Source organism: Lemur catta, chromosome 25 (genome assembly GCF_020740605.2).
Source record: "Lemur catta isolate mLemCat1 chromosome 25, mLemCat1.pri, whole genome shotgun sequence".
Classification (NCBI taxonomy): Eukaryota; Metazoa; Chordata; class Mammalia; order Primates; family Lemuridae; genus Lemur; species Lemur catta.
In genome coordinates, this window is record NC_059152.1 from 5,496,159 (window position 1) to 5,517,455 (window position 21,297).

General features: G+C 45.8%; 1 protein-coding gene across 2 annotated transcripts; it reads left to right on the top strand.

The window, feature by feature from the left end:
• The first annotated feature begins 11,745 nt into the window (after positions 1-11,745).
• Positions 11,746-20,470, top strand: MAP1LC3C (microtubule associated protein 1 light chain 3 gamma). 2 transcript variants are annotated; one of them, XM_045537021.1, is made up of 5 exons: positions 11,746-11,771; positions 18,698-18,783; positions 18,885-18,940; positions 19,104-19,210; positions 20,148-20,370. In XM_045537021.1, exons 2-5 carry the CDS (start codon positions 18,726-18,728, stop codon positions 20,368-20,370), a joined length of 444 nt encoding a protein of 147 aa, XP_045392977.1. In that variant the 5' UTR covers positions 11,746-11,771; positions 18,698-18,725. The 2 variants fall into 2 exon arrangements, with proteins under 2 accessions (XP_045392977.1, XP_045392976.1); XM_045537020.1 differs by lacking the exon at positions 11,746-11,771 and having other exon boundaries at positions 18,654-18,783; positions 20,148-20,470.
• The last annotated feature ends 827 nt before the right edge of the window (positions 20,471-21,297 follow it).

The following is a 21,297-nucleotide window of genomic DNA, read 5'->3' on the forward strand; positions in this document are numbered from 1 at the left end:
GCACGTTTGTATTATTTGGCTTCTTATAACACGTGCATATGATACTTGTACCCACCACCACCATAACCACTTAAAAACAAAAGCCCCAAACCTGTAAGATGCTGCTTAGGGAAAAGGAAGTACCCACTCTGCTCCTGTGATTTTTGGCTTGACATTTCTCCATCACCAGCAACCCAAATTATTATTAGCTATTCTCCTGGGAGGTTTGTATTTCCACTGCTTAATGGTGTGCAACAGCTGTGTACTTAGAATGACTAGAAGACAAATGAGGGAAGAAAGACTGCTTGTCAGACAGGACAAATTCCTTCAAGAAATGCCTTTTCCTGTCCCTCACCTATACTGGTTTGGGGTTTGCTCCACAGGACATATGTAGGAAAAGGCATATCTGCTTTGCTGCATGCTCCAGAAGGTTGAGTCTCCCAAGCATACTAATAATATTCAACTGGGGAAAAGAAGCCTAAAAATACTACTGCAACACATTTTACATCTTGCAAAGTATTTTTACATATATTATCTCAATTGTTCTCCTAGCAATCTACGGTATGTATTTAAAGAAGGATGTTACTATTAGCATTAGTCTTACTGTTTTATAGATTAAGACCAGGGATCTCTGGGAATTTAATTAAGAGGAAGAATGTGAAGACTTTTTAAATAACACTATTCACTCTGGAGTAAATCATACTCAAAAATATTCAGGTGAATATTTGTGAAACAAACAGAAAATGATGTAACAACTTATTTAACTACAAAACAATCCCATGGTATGAAGTATAAGAATAATTGCTGCTCTTAAGCACATGCACATGTCAGACACTGCACAGGCTTTATTGCTAATCTTTAGCTACAAGGTAGACATTAGTACCCTTACTTTTGAGATAAGAAAGTAAGGTTCAGAGCGGTTCAACAATGCTGGATTCAAATCCTGCTTTAACTTCCAAGCCCGTGCTTTGTCCCCTAAAACACAGCTTCTCACTGTGAATTCTCTCATTGCTAGAAGGATCTGGCATTGCAGGAGGAAGCATCTGTCTCAAACGCTATCACATCCCCATCCAGGCTTCAGGGAGATTGAACTATTTCCACCTTCCATTGTCTGAAATTTCACCCTTTGAACAGAACTGTCAGATCTCTTTCTCTTGTCAAGTCACAAACAGCTGGTGTTGAATTCATTTCTTTCCAAACCACAAAACAGGTTCCCAAAGTGGAATTCAAAGTGAGTCTTGAGGTTACACTGCATTGATTTTTTTTTTTCTCCTAATAACCATCCATCCCACCTACTCACTGAACTCTTTGGCTGCATCAATATTCATTATGTTATGTTATTTAAAGAAAAAAATATTAGAGCAGAAACAATTTATGATGTCCTGCCCGATCCCTAACAAAGATGGATGAGACAAAGGCCAGTACATTAGGGCTGGCAGACAAATGTTTAAATGCTCTTGGCTTCTCTCCTTGGAGTCTCCACTCTGTAAATGGCAAACGACGCTTAGGGTCTGTGTGATACATTCTGAGAGTGAGTCGGCAAAGGAAATCTGTGCTGGGTGAAAAACAGATTCTGAACTCGGCCAGTATTGACCAGTGCTGCCCTGGAAAATCCACTACTGCAGAAATGAGAACTGAGGGGAAGACCCTCCTACCCTCTAAGGCCTCCCCCTCCACAAAATAACCTTTAAAGTAGAGCGTGCAAGATTGGTGAACCGTCTGTGAATTTTATTTATTTATTTATTTTTCGTGGCTTGTTTTTGTTTGTTTTCTTTTAGAGATAGCATCTCGTTACGTTGCCCAAGCTGGAGAGCAGTGGCTATTTCATGGTGTTTGTGAATTTTAGGTAGGAGATCTAGAAAACCCAAAAAGTCAACCCAAACAGCTCATGAGAGCAAGCATTATTCCACTGCAGGTAGGAAGTCAAGCATCACAATGTGGTTACAGAGGGCAGGAGCCCATGAAATCGTCAAAATTAAGCAACAGTATCGGAAAAGACTTGGACTTGGGAAATAAAAGCTCTGAAAACCAAACAGGCGTCCTGCTACGGCAGAAAGAGGAGAGGCCGTGCCGGGCAAGATGCACCTTTGACACTCTCCCAGCTGCTTTTCCAGCTGGGTGCCAAATGGCAGGTCAGTTCTTTCTGAGCCCCAGTTACGTCATTTGCACAGAGGGACTAATGCCTGTGTTGCCTGGCATGGAGTTCTTGTGAAAATCAAACGAGATGATGCATTTGAAAATCCTAAACAAACGTTATTCACCATTAAGCTTAAAAAAGGCACTCGTGTTTGCACAGGGCCAGGAGGGTAGAAGAGTCCCCTTCTCCCTACAGACGGTGGATGTGGTCTTTGCTCTTGATCATGCCTTCAGGTGGATGTGGAGAGGACACGGGTTGATGGTGACACAGCAGGGTCCAGAGGATTTAGTCTTTTTCAAAACTGTGCATCAGGATAAAAAATGTATTATATTAGCAGCGGGAGCCAGAATTTCTCCTCTGGGGGGAACCATTTTTGTTTAGGAAAATATACCTTAATGAGCAGCAAGGAGGTAGATGGGACCCTGATGACACAATTCAGCAGAAGTCAAGACAACAAAAGAGAGCGCCAAACCTCTGCATATGGGATACAAGTGGGAATTTGCGAGTGACAGGGAGATCTGAGAGACGAGGGCTGGACTGCACGGAAATTGGCAAGGGTTACTATTTCAGATATGGCTGAAGGATTTCCAGAGAGAAATAGCTAACAGTGCATTTTCAGTTGTTTGTGTTGCTGTGATATAAATCTCTCTGTGGCCGTAGGTTTTCAGTGAATCATCCACACTCATAGATGAGTGTGCTGAGACAGTCTAATTCAGGGAAAGCAGAAGCCTAAAGCCAGAGGTGACCTTGAGAATATGAGCCCCTGGGAATCCACCGGAGTCTTGGAGAGCCCTTTGCCAGGGGACCCCGGCTGACCTCTGAGTCATCACTTACTCCCCTCTCCATACCCAGGAAGAGCGCTCTCACCAGAGCCCCGCCATATTGGTACCCTGACCTTGGACTTCCAGCCTCTAGAACTATGAGAAAGAAACGTCTGTTGTTTAAGCCACCTAGCGTCTGGTATTTGTTATAGCAGCACAAACTGATTGAGACACAGCTAGGAAAGAAGTGGACCCCAAAGGAGGTTTAGTACAAGGCAGCTACATAGGTCACAGGTTGGGACAGGAGCGGTGCTGGCTGCAGCCTCAACGGTCCTAGTAGTTCTCTTGCTCCTGTTCTCCACAGAGACCACTTCAAACCTCCTCTACCCTCCCAAAACTCTAATCCCACCTCTTCACCTCACGCTAACTGAGGCCGAGCCTCCATCAGTGCACCGGACTCTGCCCATCCTCCTGGTGGGCCTTAAATATTTGCCCTCTCTCCTCTCTCTTCATCCTCCTCCTCTGCACTGGCTCCGCCTTTGGCATGTAGACACACACGGGTTCACCCCATGCCTCAATTCCATCTTCTCTCTACCGATCGCTCTAGCTCTTCTCTTTTCTCCCAGCCGAATGTCTAAGGACACACGTCCCCCGCGGCCACTCACTCTCCACCCACGGTATCGCTGCTTTCCAATCTTGGCCACTCCACCGAAACTGCTGCCACCGGTTTCACAAAGCATCTCCCTTTTTTTTTTAAAAGGTGTTATCTTACTCAAATTATTGATGGCATTGACAAAATCCACTACTCTCTTCTTGGGAACACTTTGTTCTCTTGGTCTCCACCACACTGCCAGTCCCTGGATGTTCCTAACTCGGTGGCTGATCTGCCACTGAGGCTCCTTTACAAGATGAATTTACTCCCTCCCTAAGATACTGATGCTTCTCAGGGTTCCTCCCCCAGCTTGCTCTTCTCTTCCCAGCTCTCCTCACTTGACTCGTTCTCTCTAGGCAGTTTTATACACTCTCCTGGTTTCAACGATATTTCCAGGCCTTCATATGCCATTTCCTTTTTTTTTTTTTTTTTGAGACAGAGTCTCACTCTTTTGCCCGGGCTAGAGTGAGTGCCGTGGCGTCAGCCCAGCTCACAGCAACCTCAAACTCCTGGGCTCAAGCGATCCTCCTGCCTCAGCCTCCCGAGTAGCTGGGACTACAGGCATGCGCCACCATGCCCAGCTAATTTTTTCTATATGTATATTTTAGTTGGCCAGATAATTTCTTTCTATTTTAGTAGAGATGGGGTCTCACTCTTGCTCAGGCTGGTCTCCAACTCCTGACCTCGAGTGATCCACCCACCTCGGCCTCCCAGAGTGTTAGGATTACAGGCGTGAGCCACTGCGCCTGGCCTCCATTTCCTTTTGAGTATTTCCACTTGGATGTTCATCTGCACCTCAAACCTCCAGAAGTGAATCCCCCTCCCCTCATCACCAACTCCTTCGTTATCATCTCTGCTTAATTATTGAGGCTAGAAATGTGCGTATCTTCCTCACTCCTCGCCCTTTCTCTTCCCTCCCTCAAACTTGCAGTCACTAGGACCTATGGATTCCACTTCCTCAATTTCTCTCCAATCTCCTCATGTCTCTCCTTTCCTACTTCTACAACCATAGTGTAATCCCACCATCATCCAACACTCAGACGTTTCCAGCAAGTTCTAAGCTGGTCCCTGCCCCTCGTCTTAGACTTTCAGATTTATTCTCCATACCACAGCCAGAATGATCTTTCCAAAACATAACTCTAATTATGTTACTCCCCTGCATAAAACCTTCAGTGGCCCCATAAACTACTCTAAGGATAAATTTTAGATGTTCACATGGCTCCAAAGGCCATGCAAGATCTGGCCTGTGCAACACCTCCTGGCTCTTCCCATCCTACTGCCTTCTCTTCCCATCAAATGCGTTTTATTCCCTCTTGGATTCCATTACCAGGGTCATCGTCTGCCTTATAATAGTTGTGCAGTTTGTATTTGCTGAATTAACATTTCCAAGTCTGATCATGAGACACTCTTGATTAAATCCCTTCCTGCTCGGTCAGGCGAATAGACTGCAGGTGTATCAGTTTCCTAAGTACTACAACCTGGGTGGCTTAAACTACAGAAATTTACTCTCTCACAGTTCTGGAGGCCACAAGTCCAAAATCAAGGTGTTGGCAGGTTAAGTTCCTTCTGGAGCCTCTGAGGGTGAATCCTTTCCATGCCTCTCTCCCAGCTTTTAGTGGCTGTCAGCAATTTTTTTTTTTTTTTGAGACAGAGTCTCTGTTGCCCTGAGCTAGGCTGACGCCACGGCACTCTAGCCCGGGCAACAGAGCAAGACTCTGTCTCAAAAAAATAAAAATAAAATAAAAGCAGTGGGAATCCACTTAAGACCTTAAGTCTGAGGATGGCATCGATAAAATTTTGCTTAAAATACAATTATTCATTTCAGATTAGTTCCCTACCTCACTCCACCCTAATTTATCTCACACAATACTAAGAAATGCAAATTAATATTAACCAGAGACAACAAAAAAGGCAAACAGACTGGGAAAATATCACATGATAAATTCTAAAATCGACTACAAATTATTTGCATACTGTCCCCAGACGTTCTCTCTTCCCATATAAATGAGTAATTAATAGTTGACACCAATACCAAGAAAAGCGTAGTTGCTACTTTGTTTCAAATGGTTGAGATGAGTGACTAGAGCAACAAGATTTGCTTTCATCCTAAAATCTAAGTGAAATCTGGAATAACAGGTCAGGAGTTTTCTGTTGACCCTCAGGTGTGGTGTGACATCTAGTGGCCAAAGCTGCCAATTTCATTTCTTCCTGCTTGGCTTGATTTAGACGAACTAGAGATACAACGATACCTTGAAGCCAATAAATGTTGAGCAACTACTGTGTGTAAAATGTTAAGCAAAGGACTGAAGGAGGATTCAAAGATGAAAAATGTCCTGCCTCTGTTCCTTTTGGAGCAGACTTGCAGACTCAGTAGAGGATGGAAAGAAAAACAAGTGCTTAGATATTCTACTACTGGGCGGATGGTCGTAGGGCTCGCTATGACTACCTCCACCTTCTAGTGGGTGTTTGGCAACCAGATGGAAATGAGGGAGGCCTGGGCTGGAGATGTAGGTTTGGGATTCATCAGTGAGCAGGTTACTGTTGAGACTTGAGTGTGGGGCCGGGCGTGGTGGCTCACTGTGGTAATCCTAGCACTCTGGGAGGCCGAGGCGGGTGGATTATTTGAGCTCAGGAGTTCGAGACCAGCCTGAGCAAGAGCAAGACCCCGTCTCTACTAAAAATAGAAAGAAATTATATGCACAACTAAAAATATATACAGAAAAAATTAGCCAGGCATGGTGGTGCATGCCTGTAGTCCCAGCTACTCGGGAGCCTGAGGCAGGAGGATCACTTGAGCCCAGGAGTTTGAGGTTGCTGTGAGCTAGGCTGACGCCACGGTACTCTAGCCTGGACAACAGAATGAGACTCTGTCTCAAAAAAAAAAAAAAAAAAGAAAGAATAAAAAAGAAAAAAGAGACTTGAGTGTGGACAATGGACAGGAACACAGCACTGTGATTGGTACAGAGTAATTGCTCAATAAATATTCACTAATATTCAAAAACATTCAATCAGAAGTGTCAAATGCTGTGACAGCAAATGGAGGAACCCCAGGAGAATCTCAAGTACTACTGGATGGAAATTCTTGGGTGTGACAAATTGATGAAGAGTTAAATGAGAGGTGCTAACAAGTATTCATTTTATAAGTACCGCGAGCTAGCCAATCATGCAACTAGAGTGCCATTATTCATTTTATTATGGCTGAAATATAAGCTTTGGGTATTTCTAACATTCTAAATTGGGCGCCTTTGAGAAAATTGATTATCTTCTTTGAGATGCTTGCCCAATTGGTTTAAGGATAAAAACACCACCTTTCAGAAATTCTGTGCAGATTAACTGAGATAATGTGTGAGAAAGAGATTTTTTAAGCCATCAACTACCATACTCATATAACGTGTCTGTATTAAGTGAGCAGCCATGAGGCATAGTGTACAAAGAAAATGCTTAAACTCCTCAAATCATAACTCAGAACTGCGGCTAGCTATGGGGCTGCACAGGAAGACCCTCCTGGTCAAGTATATCAACTTACCAAAAATGGCTTTAACTCTTGTCAGTTTTGGTTGCAGGTAATTATAAATATTTCTTGCTGAATTTTTAATACATTTTTGTAAGTTCAGCATTCCAGACGTAAAATTTTCAGTTTGTTATTATTTAAAATTCATCATTATGTTAATTTCTGATTTACCAATATTTGGGCAAGTTTTCTGTGAGTTTTGGGTCCTAATCATTTTGGGTTCTTCTCTCAATGGTATGTTTATAGCTATTGTTTTTCAAATTTGAGTTACTACTCTTTGAGTTTATTATGATCTTTTCCTTCATGCTTCTTTGAATATTTTTACTGATTCATCAAAATCTTTGTGCAAAAATGACCAGTCTGTACTATTTTATGTGCTTCTTGCTTGAAACCAAATTTCACCACTTTATAAGTGATGAGATAGTTTTAGCAAATTCTGATATTTTTTTCCTCAATAATTTTGAATCTAATTTTAGCTTAATTAAAATTAAATTTAATTTTAAATTCTGATTTCTTTAGGGGGCTTTTAAATAAAAAAATTAAAGTTTGATTTATCTAAATCAAGTCGTTTAAAATAATTAAAATATATTCAAATTTTTAATTTGAATATATTTTAAATTTTAATTTGAGTATATTATTAATTTAAAATTATTTTATTTTAAACTTGGTATTGCAGGAAAATTTTAAAAAATATAAGCCTAACCTAACATTTGAGAAGTTGACAAAATAATATTAAAAAATGTTTGTGTTCTGAAAAAAAAAATGGAAAAATACTTTAAAAATTCTAAAAGAAATAATGGATATTTGGAATTAATACTATCATATTCAATGCCGAATTTTAGGTTGGAAAATGTAATGGAAATGTTTCATTTCGTAACAAATTTCTTCTTAGAACTTTTACCAATTTGGGTGGCAGTTTTTAGATGTATTAACTTTAATGTTCAGAATTTTATCTTCAATGACTGAAAATTGAACATTTATGTCAATGCTGTTAAAACTACAGTCAGGGAATAATAACTAATACATGTGGTGATTTGCCATTTAATAAATTTGCAGTTTGCTCTCAAACTGATTCGTGTAACTGGGTGTGCGTATCGCGAGGACCAGCAGAGGGCGACAAAGAGTCAATGGCCTCCGCATAGCCAGGTTTTACTCACTGGTTGTGCACAAAGGAGCAGTTTAGTAGTCATATATTAAATACTTAAGTACTATTTTTTTTTTGTAAGTGAATGGCCCCATCAAATTTCAAGGCAATTCAAATTTCTAATCTCAGGTATCAGTCCAAAGTAGATGTGTTAGTAATTTTACTTGCTAAAAATATATAAACCAAAGCTAAGGTTTTAAAAAGATAAAGGTGGACTGGCAGCCCTTGGACAGTTTTAAGTTCACCCTATTCCACGATCTGAATCATTCTCTGATGCTCTCTACCCAGGAGGGGAACATTCCCAGCTGTGTCCTTGGCTTAAACAGAGCTCTTGAGGCTTGGAAACGAGGACACTCGAGGACACAAACAGAGAAGGGATCCACTCTCACCTTCCCCATGCGGAAAGTGCTGTTATCAAGCGCATCTTTGTAGCTCCCAGAATCTCACTAACTGTTGGTTGGGAATAAGCCAAATCCATTCATATTTACTGAGCCCGTGAGCACATTCGAAGTTAAATATAAATGCACCTGGCAACACTGTAATTACAGGAGATATTTTAGGAGAAAAGATACTCCCTCGAGCGTGGTCAGTGCAAGATTGAAAGGAAATATGCCAAGAGCGTTTAAGATATGGGGATAAACATGCAAAGCCTGGAGAAGGAAATAGGAATGGATGCTCGTGGGCAGGGAGGAGCCGGGCTGGAGGGTTTCCTGGCGAGGATGAGAGTTGGAGGGATTGGGATCAGACCCTGAAGGGTCCTGCCCGGGGTTTGCACTTGACCCTAGGTGGAAGGAGTCATAGTTAGGGGTTGGTTTATTTATTTATTTTTTCATTAGGTTTCTTCTCCCTTCGCTATCCCTCATTTTACTGTTCCAGTGTGGTGGGTGTGATGGCCCGGACTGAGTAGACAGAATATATTTCAAGGATGGAACTATCTCTAAATCACTCCATTCCTCCTTTACATTTAATCCTTTCCTTGTCATAGAGAGAATCTTGGAGGCTCCTGGTGAACCAGACAAGGCCAAATCAGATGTGGTGATGTCAACAATTGAAAAAAAAACCCTTTTCCCCAAACTGTCCTGCTCTCCCCTTTCTCTCCATGCCTGGGTTACCTTTTATTCCTTGCATCATAGTCTGCAGGTTGAGAACCTGCTTGTTCTGTCAGGAAGGGCACACGGGAATAGAAGAGTTAGAAAGAGATTGGGGCATGAAGGTACTTGGGTCCTTGTCAACTGGGGTAAGAATACTATATCTAAAGTGCCCAGGCTGGGTGCAGTGGTTCATGCCTGTAATACTAGCACTTTGGGAGGCCAAGGCAGGAGGATTGCTTAAGCCCAGGAGTTTGAGGTTGCTGTGAGCTAGGCTGATGCCATGGCACTCTAGCCTGGGCAACAGAGCGAAACTCTATCTCCCAAAAAAAAGAAATAAAAAAGAAAAACAAAAGAAAACTAAAGCTTGCTGACAAAAAGTAAACTTCCAGAATCAGGGTGCTGAGACTCGGCTGACTCATCTTGTCCTGAGGCTGGGTCACACCCGGTGCACCCCCAGGGCTCCTGAGCAGCAGACCTTTGTGGGAAGCCCCTGTTACGTCCCCCTCCGACCTCTCAAGATGCTGAAAGTGGCTTTCCTAGTAGACAGCAGGACCAGTGCCCAGTTTCCTTCGGGGCCAGGCAGACCCTGAGCGCAACAGATGCTGAAAACAAGAAATGCCTCCGGCTCTTGGAAAAAGGAGCTTGACAACGCCTTCTTTGGCTGCCTCCAGGAAGGCCTGCGGTCCTTCCCCAGACACCTGCCAGATTCCCTCCCCCTTCATGTTAGATTTTTTTCCCCCTCTTCTGTGTCTAAGGGATTAGTAAGCCATGGAATGTCTCCAGATGCCAGCGCATCGTTTTTCATCCCGGGTGGGGGTGTGGCGTGGGGGGGAGGCGAACACCTGCAAGGTTGAGTCACGCAGAGGGAGGGGCTGGGCTTGCTGGCAGGGGGCTGCAGGGGCTCTGCAGCAGCCCCCCGGCTCATTTCTCCTGCCAGCAGAGGGTCTGGAAACAGCCTGCCCAGCCACAGCCGGGCTGCTCTGCCTTTATTTCCAGTGTCTGCACCTATGCGAACGGTGGTTAGTCAGGAACTGGGCTCTTTGTATTTTGGGGGGAACCTCAGATGCACAGTCCGTTTTGATCAGAACTTGGGGATCCCTGCAGCGTAAGGGACAGAAGTTCTGTGCATGCACAGCCCTAACCCTCAAGCTGCTACGGTAATGTTTCAGGAAGTGTTTTCCCTGTGACAACGATGGTTCTATTTTAAGCTAACTTTTAACATTCTAGAATGGAAAGCATTGTATCACAATGGCTTTTGGTGGCCTATAGTCACAGGCTTAAATAGCACCACCTGGAGGATCCTGAGCAAATTACATCAACTCTCTGAGTTTCAGGTGTCTTTTTTTTTCCCCCCAGAAGGATTAAATAAGAAAGTGGCTTAATTTTCCCAGTATCTAACATGCATATGGACTTCATCAGTGTTAGCTTCCACCCCCAGGCAATGACTTGCACGTGACATAATTTAACGAATGAAGACGATGACAATGATGAAGACTGGTGGCTGCTGAGTTAGTGAAACCGTCCTCACAGGGTTAAGAAGAATTACATGGCGGCTTCTAGACAGAAATATAGTTATAATTAAGCATTAATCAGGCTGCACTTTGGCCCACTTCCTTGTAACTGAAAGGCATGTAGGCCGGGCGCGGTGGCTCACGCGTGTAATCCTAGCACTCTGGGAGGCCGAGGCAGGAGGATCATTCGAGGTCAGGAGTTCGAGACCAGCCTGAGCAAGAGCGAGACCCCATCTCTACTAAAAATAGAAAGAAATTATATGGAAAACTAAAAATATATACAGAAAAAATTAGCCGGGCATGGTGGCACATGCCTGTAATCCCAGCGACTAGGGAGGCTGAGGCAGGAGGATTGCTTGAGCCCAGAAGTTGGAGGCTGCTGTGAGCTAGGCTGACGCCATGGGGGCAACAGAGTAAGACTCTGTCTCAAAAAAAAAAAAGAAAGGCCAGTAGAACTAGATTCTGATGATACATTTCCATTTTCCTATAGATAGGATTTCTGATGTTAGAATCATGAGGCTTTTGTTTAAGAATTAATTGCTCAAGATGTTTTTCAGATCCTAATTCCGGCTGACGCCAAACAGCTGGAAGATCCCACAGAGGAAGCGAGTCAGCATGAGAATGCACTTTCTCCACCGCCGTTCCATGACTTCCCCCTGCACCCCGTCAACAGCCTCCACACTTCAGCCCACTCCAGACCCCTTAAAATCCCCAGCCCCAAACTCTTCCCGCAGGTGGATTTGAGGTTTTCTCCCGTCTCCTTGTTCAGCGGCCTTAGGATTAAACCTTTCCCTGCTGCAACCTGGTATTGAGCGTACTGAGTTGCAGCACACATTGGGCAACAAACCCATTATGGTTCCAGTGGGGTGCCCATATGCCTTGTCCAGGACTGAAGTGCTGATCCCCCCAGCTGTGGGGTACTGGTGAACTGAGTGGTAAACGCTGGAAGGAAGTCACTAGCGGCTTGAGAACCATAGAGGAAAGGGTAATTATAAGGATTATAGAATTTCACAGCTATTGCTTGGGGCTACTGATGCTTTCCAGAAAGTCCATGAAAGCCTGAAAATGATTAATCACCAATTAAAAGCTGAGTATGAAACCCGGAGGGCCTCCTTGGCAGAGACTCTCATGTCTTATGGCTCTAGGACAGAAAAAGCTAAGGATAGGGGCCAGATTGTAATTCTAGGAGTAATAGAACTCCAGAGAAGGTCGGGTTCTCAATCTAGGCATGTTTGCTATGTCAAGATCAGAGCCCTGGTTGGGAAGTATTGGAACCTACGATTTGGGATGGATACGTTTGGATCAATGCACTTGAAAATCTTGAGCCCCTTGAAAGATCCGATCTGTTCTTCCCAGGTAAATGCTGGTATTTCCACCTTGACTGAAGATCATGCAAACGTGTTTGCCTTACAAGATAACACGTGTTCCTGCTCAGGACATGCCCTGCTTCTCCTGCTGGCCATTCTGCTAATAACTAGGTTTAGGTTATGACATATCCCAGCTGGGTGAACTGTGATCTAAATCTGGTCATTAGCATAATGGCCAGTAGAAGAGAGGGGGCCTGTCCTCCTCTCAGAGGAGCTACAGGAGGGGGCCAACATGCACCCTGAGGACCCAAGAGAGAACATATGGATCCGGATTCTGAATGTGCTAGATGGGAGGCATGAGTACAGTGAGAAGGCCTGGAACATAAAGTTAGATAAGGGAGAAGTTTTTGATATAGGAGCATTTTCCCAGTAGATGGATTTTATGTCCTGGCAAGGAGTTTAGACGATGCTGCTGCTAATATGATGCCAGGGTGGCTCTTGGAAGCTCGACCAAGTTGTAGTCCCAGTTGCAGCTGCTTCTGCCAGATGTAGGATCTGCTAGAGATAGTAACACAGCCTCAGATGCATGACATCTGGCCCTTTATCTTGCAAATGCATTCTTTTTCATCCCTTTCAAAAAGCTCTAAAAACAGTTTGCATTTATTCCGGACAGATAATGATATAAATTAATGGACTTCCTCCAAGGCTATGTTAATTCTCCCACCCTCTGTCGTATTATAGTCCAAAGAGAAATAGATTGTCTGAACATCCCAAATAGCATGGCATCAGTCCACTCTATTAATGATGTCACGTTGATCCAATCAAATGAGCAAAAAGTGACAAGCCCATTGGAAAGCTTGCTAAGACACATGCACCGTAGAGAGGGGACAGAAATCTTGCAATGACTCAGGGGCTTGCATGCCTGTAGTCCCAGCTACCCGGGAGGCTGAGGCAGGAGGATCCCTTGAGCCCAGGAGTTTGAGGTTGCTGTGAGCTAGGCTGACACCAGCTAGCCTGGGCAACAGAGTGAGACTCTGTCTCTAAATAAATAAATAAATAAATAAATAAATAAATAAATAAATAAATAAATAAATAAATAAATAAATAAAATAAAATAAAATAAAATAAAATAAAATAAAATAAAAATAAAATAAAAAGAAGTATCAGATGCCATGTTGGGTTTATGGCAAACCTCAATCGAAGAATCACAACGTAGATGCCCAGGGTTCAGAAGCAAAGCCATGACATTTGCAGCAGAGCATGATTCATCTTTCAGAAATTCACTGACCCTGGGCCATGAAGAGGCAATGTGGCCAGAACTGGCCGTTGTGAGCCAGATTTTGTCAGACCCATGAAGTCATTAGCAGCGGCAATACATCACAAAATGCAAGTGGTACTTGTAGGATCGGACACGTGCAAACCCAAGGGCAGACTGCATGATCAGGTGGCCCACACACCCATGTAACCCACCACTGTCACACCCAAGTCCCTTCCGTTGTTCACTAACGGCTATTGCAGGGAAGGGTCCCTTGTGATCACCCAACAGAGAAAGAAAAGGGCTGAACTTAATCCACAAAGGGGCAAGCTTAGTATGTGGTGCCAGCCAGGAATGGGCTGTGGCCGCATGGTAGCCCCACTCAAGGTGGCCCTGAAACACAGTGGCGAGGGGAAGTCCTGCCATGGGGCAGAGCTCTGGGCAGCACACACAGTCACTCGCTTGGGTAAACACAGACTCATGGGCAGTCGCAAATGTCTTGGCTGAGTGGTCCTGGGCTGATAGAAGAAAATCTTGATACTAGGGGACCAAAGAGTCTGGGAAAGGGACATGAGTGTGAATCTACGAGTGTAGACATGAAGTGTGAAGATCTATGTATCCCATGTTAATGTCCCCAGAGAACATGCACACTGAGGAGACACTAAAGAACCCAAAAGAATGATCTGGCTAGCTGATCACCTCCTTCTCTCAAGACTGGAATGATGAGTACATGAACACATATGCACGGCGGAGGATGGAGGTTATGCGTGGGTTCAGCAGCATGGACCCCGACTCACCAGCTCTGATCTGGCTAGCACCGTTGCCAGATGGCCAATCACAGAGACCAGTGCTGAGGCCCTGATATAACACAGTCCTCAAAGAGACCACTCAGTGGCAAGTAGGCAACACTGGCATTTTGCCCCCAGAAGGGGCTGCAATTCATTTTGAGTGTAAACAACATGTATGCTGGATCTGAATTTGCCTTTCTTGGCTGCAGAGTTTCAGGCAATACTACTCTGTAGCTGGGCAGTTTTCGTCCTCAGCAAGTTGCATGCAGATTAATCTATTTAACTTTTACAGATCACGTACTATGTGCCAGGCTCTGTGCTAGCTACTGGGGATGCACAGACAGGAAAGGGTCTCACCTGCAGTCACTTAACAGCTATCATGTGCTGTGTTGCCCAGGCTGGCCTCGAACCCCTGGGCTCAAGTGATCCTCCCACCTCAGCCTCCCAAAGTGCTAGGATTACAGGTGTGAGCCACCACACCCAGCCAGAGTTTCAGCTTTCGACCTTGAATTTGTGAGCATTACGTTTCCCATCCTGAGAGTCTCATCTAGGCCGGGAGGTCCCAGGGCCTCTCTGTAATAGCAGAATCCCCCTCTGCGTCTCAAATCTCCCCCACTCTGAGAAGCCACAAGGACCAGGGAAGGTTTAATGGTCAGGCAACATCCCGCGGCGGCCTTGGGACCCTCTTTCCGGAACAGACACATTGGCGAAGTCTTCCTTCTGCTCAGCCCTCAGCGGCAGCTGCCTCTTATTTTAGATGCACGCACTTCACTTCCACAGTGTTAGAACTTTCCACACTTGTTCCCCACTGTCATCAGAGCTTGTAGCCAGGAAGAATGAATGACAGCAGCCACGGGGAGCAAAACTGATCTATCCGAGTCACTCCCTCAGCCCCAAACACCCACACTTGCCAAGAGGCAGGCCTATTTTTAATCCCGTTGCAAAAACTGAGTCACCTGAGGAAACTCCTCGGGAGTGGAGGAGAGCACAGAGAGCAAGAAGAGGATCGGGGTGAAACTGGGACGGTGCCACCGTCAAGAGGCAGGAGAAGAGGCGTTCGCAGCGCTGAAATCTCGACCTAGCAAGGGCTGGGGCAGCGATGAGGCTGGAAGAAATGATGATCCTTTAAGATCCTCATCTTCAACTCCGTTTGCATACCAAGTCTGCAGCTTTTATGCAAGACTGCACGCTGCGGAGGAAAATGCAGAGGAGCTTTGTGAAGGTTTCTGTGCACATTTCAGAAGAGTGAGGACATGTCTTCATTGCACCTGTCGGACGTCAATTTTGAAACTGGGTTGTCTTGGGGGCCCTAAGGAGCAGTGGCTCTGTGAACGAGGAAGAGGCAGTCGGGGCTAAGACGGAAGGTCAGGGGAAGTGGGGAGAATCTGAAGAATGTGGCATCCTGGAATCCAAAAGAAAGTTTGCAGAAGATGGTCAACTGCAAATGTTGAAGGATCAAAGATCACATAAGATAAGGACTAACAAGAGGTGCTTGTGTGTGTTACTGCTGACCTCCCAGGAGCATCGCAGGAGTGTTGGGACAGACGCCAGGTGGCAGGAGTTGTGGAGAGGCGGTGAGCTAAGCGGAGTGAGCTGGGACAACCGTTTTCAGAGGCTCCAGGAGGTGTGGGCAGAGTGGGCTGCGCTCCCAGCTACAGGGGCGTGAGCAGTGTGAGAGTCATCCCATCTGTGTGTGTGCATCACATAGATGTCCCCACTTAATCCTCTCACAACTCCATGGGACGAGTGAAAGCATATCCATCCTGCTAATGAATAATGAGTTTCAAAGAAGTTCATGGCAAGCGAGAGTTAGAACCCAAGTCTGTTTCCAAAGTTCTTTCCATGACAGATAAACGCCTAGTACAGTCAAGGGAGGGTTAACTGGTTGTTATTTTAAGAAAAGGGAGGTTTGAGCATGTTGGTAGCAGAAAGGAATAAATACATCCTCCTCTCTGCCGTTTCTGATCTTTGCAGCTTGCTCTCTCTGGTTCTTGGGCTTGCTTGGGTCTGAGAAGACAGAGGTGGGACTGGGTGGAGTGAGAGTGTGGGTCAGTGGAAATCCAAATGACCTCAGCCAGCTCTCGTTTGACATGCTTTGTCTGCAGGACAGGTAAAGCTCTGCGAAGTGCGATATTTCCTACGTGTTTGATGTACATCGTGAGCAGGGTCAGTTTTTTGTTTGTTACAGTATCAGTAGCTGGGGCTCTGGGTTAAGCGAGGGCACGCTTATTCCAGCCATTTTGCACAGAGCTGTTCCGACTCTCCTCCTCACGATCCATAAGGCATCAACATTGTGTGGCTTTGGTCACCTCCTAGCCAAAAGGTCCCCACCGCCAGGAGCATGATGGAGTCACACGGCACCCCAGACACTCTGCTCCCCTGAAGAGACACCTTTCAACAAAATAGTCGCCTGTTCCTCTGCCTGAATGATGATGCGTCCTGTGAGTATTGCTACATTTCATGTCTCTTCAAGTGCTTTATGCTGTAATCCCTCACCTCCATTATATCCTGAGAGGTAGCCAGCGTGGTCTAGTAATCCCCACACCCCAGCTCAGAAAGTCAAATGCAAGGCAGGTGGGAAACATCTCGAAGCCCTTGTAATGATTGACCTAAGCTGCAGCTGGAATTTATTTTCTCCTGGCCCCAGCTGAGTGCTATTTCCTTCTACCTCTGCCTTCAGTCTCCACACCTGAATGCACGTAATGTTTCCTGGGATTGTGGGGACTTCGCAGAGGCATGGCTTGGGGACGTGGGGGAAGTGCATATGTGAGGACCAGATTTGGTGGCAAGGAGTGTGCTGCCTGCCTTACATAAACCAGTTCATTTAAGCTGCACATAACCACTCTGAGTTATGGATTAGCATAACCATTAAAAACCATACTTAGTTTCCTTCAAGAAGCCCTCTAAAAAAAGAATAAAAGCCTCATACTTAGTAAAGTGACGTCATTTATCCAAGATCAAAGTGAATAAGTAGGAGGGTCAGGCCTGGAACCCGCTTTGCTTGGTTCTGGAGTCTGGCCCTACCCCTGGGACTGGGACGGTCTGGGATGGGTCCCAACTCAGCGCATTCTGGCTGAGTGGCCTTGACCTCTGCAAAGGAAACATCCCACCTGCCCTTCCCACCCACAAGGCAACTGGGAAGGTTTAAATGAGATTGCAGATTTGAAAGGCGCTGGACTGCAGAGCATCCATCACACCTGAGGGCAACCCCACTTGTTTCAGAAAGAGGATGTGGCCACTTCTCTCCTCAGTGAGCCATCATTTAATCACCTGATGGCCATCTCTGATCATCGACCTAAAGCTTTGAGATCCAAACCCTTCAATTCAACCAGAAAATGTGGAGAACACACTCTTCCTTCTTCTACATCGTTCTTTATTCATTCCAAGAATCTTTGCTGTTAAATGACTGCTGGGAAATCATGGTATGTACTGTTAACAATGCAGGAAACGTAAACCTTCTGCTTGCTCAGAGTCTGGAGGGTGACCTGGGTGGGCACAAGCACCTGGAAGCCACTCGTGGACCCTGGGAACTAGCAGAGCTGCGTCTTGCCTCTTTCTAGCACATACCAGAGTGTCGTGCCTGCACTACCTTGTGACACCTCTGGGTTTTAATCCCAACTGTCTCTTTTACTAGCTGTGTGACCCTGGGCAAAATCACTTAACCTTTCTGAATATAGGTTTCTTGCTGTGAAAAATGGCAAGGCCTGTTGTGAGAATTATACAGCACGTTCCAGGGTGAAGTGGATCCATCTCGAGCTTCCCTCAAGATGGTTTGTTGCAGAAGTACAACAACGTCCTTAGCACAGGCAGTGTTTACGTCTCCAAAATCCTTGGCCTAGATCTAGGCTGTTGGAGTGCATAGCTGTTACCAAAAACTCGGCCCTTGTCCTCGAGGCCACATCAGAATAAGAACGAGCGTTTTGGGGAGGAAGAAAGAGACTTTTTTATTACTTTGCCAGCAAAGGAGGAAAAATGGCAGAACTTCTCATCTCAAAATCCAAATTCCCTGCACATAGGCAGAAATACAGAACTTTTAAAGGGAGGGCCCCTCAGTTCTAGGCTATTGTGGTTAATTACTTTAATCATAGACAAAGCCCGTGAACTCTGCCAGCCACCCACCTGGGGGGCTGGCATCACCTGGGAGTTATCTCTTTTAACAAAGGGCTTAAGGCCAGGCTACAGGTCCCAATAAGAGTGGGGTTAAGTTTTAAAGAGACGGAAAATCTTTATTTTTTTTTTCTTCAGGCCCTTCCCTCCGTTACAGAGCCAATGATTTCATTATGAACCCTGATTTCTTTAGCAAAAACAATCTTGAACTGCTCATGAGCAGAGTGACTCTCTCTGACCAACAAGCAGGTGGCTATTCCATTTCCATCCTCAGCACTGACCTCCTGCTGCCCAGGGAGGGGGAGTGGGGAGAAGGGCGGGTTGGGAGAGGCCTGATGTCACTCAGCCCTACATAAGGGCCTCCTTTAGGCTCCTGCAGGCAGTTTGAAGCAGCTGGTGGAATGAGTTAGGTCCTGATTGTGGGATTTTTTTTTTTCTTTTTTGCATTTTTAAGACAGACACAGACACAGCTGTTGAGTAAAATGCCGCCTCCACAGAAAATCCCAAGTCTCAGACCGTTCAAGCAGAGGAAGAGCTTAGGTAAAGTCCTTGGGGTAGCTTTCTGGGTGACTTGAGAGAGAGAAGAAGATATAGCCTTCTCTTATTGTCTGTTTATGCTTTTGGACTTGCACTATTCGCAGCAACCAGACAGGAGGAAGTTGCTGGAATCCGGGCAAAGTTCCCAAACAAGATCCCGGTAAGACTCCACTGTAGTTCCTTAGGGGGGAGGGCTGGGATCCTGTTCTATGGGGGACAAAAAAAAAAAAAAAAAAAGACCAGCCAATAACCTGCCTCTCTCTATTCCAAGTTCCTAAGACAGAACTCTGAGTCCCATTATTAAGGGTGGGAACTCTTGACAGGTGATAGTGGAGCGCTACCCCCGGGAGAAGTTCCTGCCTCTGCTGGACAAAACCAAGTTCCTGGTCCCGCAGGAGCTCACCATGACTCAGTTCCTGAGCATCATCCGGTAGGTGACACGAGCACGTTGGGGGGGGAAGGTGTGCTGCGTGTACCTGGGCTTCTATTTTCTTTGGTGGTTTTGTTTTTTTTTTTTTTGGAGGAGGGGGTGGGTGCATTCCAGGGGAAGAAAGGGAAGAGAACTTTTTTTTGTGACTCATCTTTTAGATTCTGTAAGCACCCACTGTTAGAATTCTTCTATTTTAAACTGGTAAGAAGAACCTCTCAGACAGCAAATCAAAAGAGAGCAAGAGCTGCCAACATTTCTAAGAATTTCTGAATGTGGTCTTAGCTCTAAAACTAGTGCAGAAGATCCTGCCTGAAACCTCATCTGTCTGTCCTCAGCGGAGTGACCAGCACCTTTTCTGAGTGTGTGCACACCTGGGGGTGGGGACCTCTTCAAAAAAGCAAAAGCTCCCTGCTCAGAACACTGAGAGGAGAGACAGGGAAGCCATCCCCCAAACACGCTGCTCCCCTGGGTTCAGGCAGAGGTACCGCCAAGGAAAGGCCGCTATTTGAAAGCTTAAGAGGGTTAAAGGGAGTCACTTGATGTGTGGATTCAGTAAAAAATGATTTAGGAGTAAAGCAAAGCGACCCGGTGGGTATGTCTTCACAGGGTTGAAAAGTCCCGTTGGAAGCTGTGTAGCTGCTGCAGACTGTTTCTCTGCAAATTCTCTACGAATGCATGTCTATCTTTTTATGTTGTTTTAATGAGTTAAGAGTATTCTGATTTCCTCTCCTCCGGGGCTTATTTGCTTAGCGTTTTGGTGTTGGCGCAACTGCTGCTAGTTAACAACGGAGTCTCCTAGTTAACTCGGAGGCCCTGAGGTTCCCAAGTCTCCAGGGAAGGAGGAGGGAGCAGTCCAGGCTCCCCCGAGCACCAGGGTCCTGCAGATTCCTGGGCTGCCTCCCAGGCCGGCCCCTCACCACCCCCCTCCCCGTCCCAGGAGCCGCATGGTGCTGAGGGCCACTGAGGCCTTGTACCTGCTGGTGAACAACAAGAGCCTGGTCAGCATGAGTGTGACCATGGCGGAGATCTACAGGGACTACAAGGACGAGGACGGCTTCGTGTACATGACCTACGCCTCCCAGGAGATGTTTGGCTGCATGGGGTCGGCAGCCCCCCGGGCTGGGGGCCTCCTCGGGGACAGACCCTGCAATCATCTCTAGCCCTTGTCAGGGAGAACTTGTCCTCTGACGGATGTGTCAGACACTGGCAGAAGGGGCTGGTTTTCTCCTGTGGACCCTGGAGGTGCCGGGGAAGCAGGGATATCTGGGGTGATCAGATCCAACCGGGGACAGCAAAGCTGGGCTTTGTCCTGCTTTACTTGTTTTGTGCTCCACGCTCTTGTGTTCTCCAAGAAAAATGCTCTTGGAAGTTTTGTACCTAGTGACTTTCTTCTGAATCAGAAATGGTTAGCTTGTGTGATGGTTTTGCGTGATGAGCTGGAGATACTACGGTAAGTGTCCTTCGTGTTGCGGGTGGGCGGGACCCTGAGGAGCTGGCGTCACCCCCCTGCACGTGGGCAGGGGTCCCATCCATGGCTCGGTCCTACAGAACCTCTGGCCTGTAGGCTGATCCGTGTGGAACCACACGGTCAGCTCACCTGGAGGTGCCCTTACCTGTGTCATTAGAGAGACTATCCTAATTCTCCAGCACTCACTCTACTTGCTTATTTCCTCTTATCCCCTTTTCATCTGTCGATGTCACACACATTTGTGCCAAAGTTGTGACTTCTCAGCATAAAGTCATTGAAACCACTGCCAAGATTTGTTCTAAGCAACCTACGTGTATTTGGCTCCTCATCACAGCTTTCTGGGGTTAACTTCTATTACCGAGTAGCAGATAAGGAAACTGAGGCCCAGAAAGGGACATTTTCCAGATTCACACAACATGGGCTACCAGGACCTGACATCGGGGACTTTGGATTTAGAAGCCCTGCCAGGTTCCCTAACTAGGGGGAACTCTGCTCAATGACTACCTACTGGGTCCCTGAGCTGCAGTGTTGAGGGGGACAGATGTAAACTAGGGGTGCAGTGGACCCCATGAATGCATTAACAGTGGGGTGTTTCAGCAGCAGTACAAGAGCAAGAACT